At 43.3% G+C, this 5837-nt stretch overlaps 1 protein-coding gene across 1 annotated transcript; it reads right to left on the minus strand.

Moving 5' to 3' along the window:
• Positions 1 to 294: 294 nt before the first annotated feature.
• LOC110893327 lies at positions 295 to 912 on the minus strand. The gene has a single exon (XM_022140440.1). The coding sequence runs from the start codon at positions 910 to 912 to the stop codon at positions 295 to 297; it is 618 nt and encodes a 205-aa protein (XP_021996132.1).
• Positions 913 to 5837: the final 4925 nt, after the last annotated feature.

Below are 5837 nucleotides of genomic sequence, written 5' to 3' on the forward strand. Positions count from 1 at the left end.
GTTTTCATGGGCGGACCTACATTAAGCCCAGGGTGGGCGGGCGCACCCCTTGAAAAAACAAATTTAGTGTAATTTTTAGGCAAAAAACTTGACCGCACCCCCTGAAAATATGCTTGAACCACTCATCCGCACCCTCGGCAAATAATTTCTGGGTCCGCCATTTTTGAACAGCAAAAACACTTTATATATATATATATATATATATATATATATATATATATATATATATATATATAAAGGTCAACAAGAAGCTGAGAACAAACAACAACCGAAAAACAAAACAAAAAGAGCAGATTACATTAATTCAAGAATATCAAAGACTTTCCAATTTTTCCACTTCGGCTCTTTGAGGTTTGACCGGTTACAAACCCAAAGAAACGCATCCACTTTTATCTGATTTACTGACGAGGTAACCGGAACAAATACGTCATCGAAAGCTTTCTTGTTTCTGTCGTTCCAAATCCACCAGACGGTTGCGATGGCTATCGTGTAAACCACCCTTCTCCAAATTCTTCCACTCAGGTTATCCTTAATGTAAGAGATAAGGCCGTAAAGATTAGATATATCCGCTGGAAACCCAATTCTAACCCAAGACATAATACTCCACCAAATGCATTTCGACCACAAGCAGTTAACGAAAATATGATCAGTATCCTCATCCACCAAGCCGCATCGAGGACAAAGAGTATCCGGCAAAGGGACACCCCTGCGAACTAGACCCGGTTTCGAAGCGACCTTACCGATAATTGCTCTCCATAAAAGATAGTTCGCTTTCGGAGTAGCCCAATTGTTCCAGCCATAGGCGATGTTCGTGATGCCATCCTCTGCTTCAAATTTTTCGATATCCATACGCACCTGTTTTACCGAAAAATGACCAGTTTGGGTCGGATCTCCATTTTCATCCGGTCCCATCTGCCACTAGATTCTTCTTTAACACAATACCCATCTTGGACAAAACCTTCCCCACTGATCCAACATCTTTCTAAACTCTCGGGATTAATTTTTTTAAGCGGAATGAGAGTGGAACCGATGCTAGACCCATTCCCATTGTGGATGGCAGCTACCACCTTAGCCCAGAGTTGGTTCGGGTTCGATTTGAACCTCCACCACCACTTAGCTAACATCGCGAGATTGAACCCATGAATGCTACCCACTCCCATACCACCGGATTTTGGATCTAAGAAGAAGCTTCCACCGGACCCATCGCAGCTTATGACCTGAGCTTGACTTCCCCCATAAAAACTCCCTTCTTATTTTCTCCAATTTGTTTTTGACACATTTTGGGGCTGCAAACAGAGACAAAAAATATGAAGGAAGGCTCCCGAGAACCGACTTAACCAAAGTCATACGACCAGCGAACGAGAGGTATTTTGCTTTCCACTTTGACAATTTTGAAGAGAATCTTTCCAGAACCGGCTTCCAGAACACAACCCTTTTCATATTAACTCCAATGGGATACCCAAATGGAGGAAAGGAAGTGCTCCAGGTTTGCATTTAACGATACTTGCTAACCGTATCACTTCCGACTCCTCAACCCCTATACTGAACAAAGAGCTTTTGCTGCGATTGAGCTTGAGGCCTGTGACTAAACTAAGCCACCGCAAGAGACCGCAAGAGACGGTTTAGAGTAATGACATTTTGCTCCGACCAAAGACCAATAAAAAGAATGTCGTCCGCGTAACTTAAATGCGTTATGTTCGGACCCCGTTTGGAAGTTGGCACAATAACCCCAAATCGGATATCCTCCTCATAAACATGCTTATCACTTCCGTAGCTAAGATAAACAAAAAAGGCGAGAGCGGGTCGCCTTATCTAAGCCCTCTCTTATATTTGAATTCTTTTGTCGGCGAGCCGTTAACGCGGACTGATCCCATACCCGAAGAAAGACAACCCTTAATCCACACAATCCATCTCTCCGGGAAGGCCATTTTCTCCATCAGGCAAAAGAGGAATTTCCAGTTGATAGTATCATAAGCCTTTTCATAATCAACTTTAAATATAAGAAGCTTAGTTTTTGATTTTTTTGCCCATGCCACCGATTCGCACATGATAAGTGGGCTATCTAGAATATTACGACCCCCCACAAAAGCCGATTGATTAGGAGAAATCACCTCTAATGACGGTCTTGAGTCTGTTAGCTAAAACCTTAGCAATGATCTTATATAGTGAACCAACAAGTGAAATTGGGCGGAAGTTTGCTAACTCGAGAGGGTCTTTGGTTTTGGGAATGAGGGCTACAAAAGAGGAATTACAACCATCTCCTATTTTGCCAGAATGATGAATATCATTCATCATCCCCATAATCAAGAGTTTCAATTTCTCCCAATATACTTTAAAAACTTTTAAGGAGAAGCCATCAGGGCCCGGGGCTTTGGGACCGTTGCAGCTTTTAATGGCCCGGAGTACTTCATCGACCGAAAATCGTTCGCAAAGAAAGGAGCCATTATGATCCGAGACGTGAGGCAGACCGTAATTGGAGAAGTCCGGCCTACGTCTAATAGGTTTCGAGAATTGTTTTCTAAACCAAAGTCTGACCTCCTCTTTTAGCTCCATGGGATCTGAAACAATTGTACCATGGAAACTAAGACCATTGATTCTGTTCCTAGCCGAGTTAACCGCCACCATTTTATGAAAAAAAGCACTATTGTCGTCTCCAAATTTCAACCACTTAACACGAGCTTTTTGCTGAACATCCTTGGCTTTATTTAACTTGAGTTTATCGGCCTTAACACGAAACTCAATTCTGGAACTTTTTTCCTCCTCTGTTAATTGACCATGAATAGCTTTGTTTTCGAGACATTCACTTTTTGACTCCAATTCACTTAAATCTTTATTCTCGGCGACCTTTGCTTCCTGTCTCCACCTCTTTAACTCCACCTTAATACGTTTTAGGAAGCTGGCTAAAGTCACAAAAGAATTACCCTCCGCCCCCCCCCCCCCAAACGTCCACATTCCCAACGGAATCAATAATATCCAAAACCTTATTTTCTCCAATCCACAAATTGAAAAACTTGAAGGGAATTGGGCCGAAATGGTCAAATGAACAAGCAAAGATATAGGGCAGTGGTCAGACATACCTCTGCTTAGCACAGTCGTGGTCGCATTCGGCCACTTGCTGACAAACAAGTCCTTCACCAGAAATCTGTCTAACTTACACATTTTCACGTCCCTATGACCCGAGATAAAAGAGAACTTACCTCCTATCATCGAGTATTCTAGGATCCCGGAGTTAAGAATGAATCCATTGAATGCGTCCGAGGAACCACGTCAAATCTCGAATTAACACGCTCTTTCTCTGATGGCACCTCGTTGAAATCCTCGAGGAGAACCCACAACTCATCAGACGAAATTATTAAGCTGGCTAATTCCGTCCACAGATCTCTTCTACGAATTGGATCGTTGGGAGCGTGGAGGTTTAAAATATTAACTCTAGCTCCCACCCCAAGAATGTTTCCAGACAGCAAAAGAAACCTTTGATGTTTCACCACCTCCTAAACGGAGAGAACGTCCGGGTTCCAAATCGAAACCAATCCTTCTGATCTTCCCACCGAATAAACAGATTCCACCTTCATATTGGAATTATCCCAGAATCGACTGATAACCCGATCAGATATATTCTCCTGATGCGTCTCTTGGATGCCAATAAAGTCTGCTCTGACCTTGTTCTTAATGCTCCTGACCCACGGCCTTTTCCGGGAATCGGCAACTCTGTTTAGGTTTAGAGACACAAAATTCATTTGTCAAGACCTATCTCCATTTCCCCATTTACGAGCTTTCTCACGTGATTATCAAATCCGTCTACCTCAATTCCCAGACGAGAGCCAAGATTTAGAGTCTGAGCCACTTCATCTTCAAAATTACTTCTCCTAAGTTCTTCCTCTTGATTCGCCTCCACTAGATCTCTAGATGTCCTCATATTCGTATTGTTCTCACCAGCCCTCACTGCCTCCTTCTCGAGTCTGAAGATATCTTCAATATTAAAGGGGTCCGATGATCCCGAGGTTTCTCCCTCCTGGTTAAGATCGGGGAGAATGAAAGTCTTGGATTGGGCTTTGAACTTAAGATCTTGTTTGGGCCTATTAGTTATATAACTGGGCCGGTTGGGCTCCTGAACAAAACTGTCCATCTCAATTTGATCTCCCAGTTGACTTTCCGTCGTCCCCACATGTTCTCTCTCCTCATTGTTACATTCAAAAAAGGTTTCCTTATCTCCATGCGGACCCACTTCTGGAATAAACTCCCCATATTATCTCTCATCATTACTATGAGAATCTGGCCTGACATAATCCTCACAGCGCCCCTCTTTCGGCACGTTTTCCTCGGGAACAGGATTTGAGGCATCCTTTGGACTTTCCATGCATGTAGAAGGAGATGTACAGCCGTCATCCTCTGACTCCAGTTCGTCAGACTCTTGAACACGATCAAATTTCGGCTACCATCCCGGAGACCTCATCTCCGATATCCCATCTTTAAGGAAATCCGGGCACCATTGCCCCGCGATCTCCTCCACCCAAACTTTGATAGAATGATCCTTCCACCTAATGTCAAATTCCTTAGAAGTTCTTTTACCTGTATTCACCAGGATGGCCAATCTATCTTCTGCCATTTTGCCATTAACAGCTTCCGCCTCCAATTTAACAAGAAGGCGCACCGCTCTCCTATTTTATTGAAGACATGATGATCCCATAATGAAATAGGGACTTCCAGCACCTTAACCCATGCCACTCTCTCTTAGATGGGTGGAATCCCCTCCCACATATACAATCTTGAGAACCACTTCTCCCAAACCTCGACATTGAGACAACGGAATCCGTCTGCTTCTTCCGGGCTTTTAAAACAAAGTAGCACCTTAAGTCCCCCAAGGTATCTTAGATCAAAAATATCCTCCATAGAGGAATTCTTTCAGATTGTTGAGGATATCAATATCCTTTACTTCCCATACGAGTGACTTGTATTCCCATTTTTTCTTCGTCTCCGTATTCATAGGGGGTAAATCAATAACCGCTGCATGGTTCATCTTTCTGATGGGATTAATGACAGCTGCATACGTTCTATTAAGCGGCTGACGGGGTTTGTCCAAGGGCGGGATTTTGACCTGATTCACCTCTTGAAGTCTTGAAAAAACCGAAACTCTTTCACTCTTAGGCTATTCCACTAGCTTCGTCCCGTCCCTGCTAAACTTAGCTAAGTTGACATTGATTATCGATCCCTCAATCCTAACCTCCTTAAGCAAATTTATCCACCACGAAGGGTCCTTAACGTTGGAAAGTTTAATGAATCCAAACTTGTTCCCAGCTCTATCTTTTTTGAACGGAATGAAGGCGTCTTCCAAATTATTAAAGTGTTCGAAAGCCTTCCACAACGGTGAACGGGTGCTAGAATCTGGAAGGTTGGAGATGAAGAACGAGGTTGCATTACGCAACCTTATCTCCCTGTTGACGAAGTTCTTTTCCTTTCTAGCTTCATTACGACCGAGGACCGTGTTCCATCCATCCTTATTTTTAAGTCTAACATTGTTGGACCCAAATCTATCGAAACGACTCCTATTACCCCCACGATACATGGAGATAAGATAAATACGTACCCCAGAGATTTAAAAGGTTAATAGGATTCGAACCGGTCAAGCTAAACTATACCCAATAGCCACGACCAATATCAGACCTACTAAGCAATCAAGACACCGGGACATTCGAAACGAAACGGGAAAAGAAGACTCAGAAGAAGAAAGAAAACACAGGCACGGGAGGCGAATGGATGCAGACGACCAAGCAGAATAGGGGAAGAGGTAACCACACCAGCAACCGGGAACCTCGCTCACTATTCCGATTAGTTCCACA

The sequence above is a fragment of the Helianthus annuus genome, chromosome 12 (assembly GCF_002127325.2).
Source record: "Helianthus annuus cultivar XRQ/B chromosome 12, HanXRQr2.0-SUNRISE, whole genome shotgun sequence".
Classification (NCBI taxonomy): domain Eukaryota; kingdom Viridiplantae; phylum Streptophyta; class Magnoliopsida; order Asterales; family Asteraceae; genus Helianthus; species Helianthus annuus.

Coding starts and splice junctions, on each gene's coding strand:
- LOC110893327 (XM_022140440.1), bottom strand. CDS start 912: ATGGGACCGGATGAAAATGGAGATCCGACCCAAACTGGTCATTTTTCG.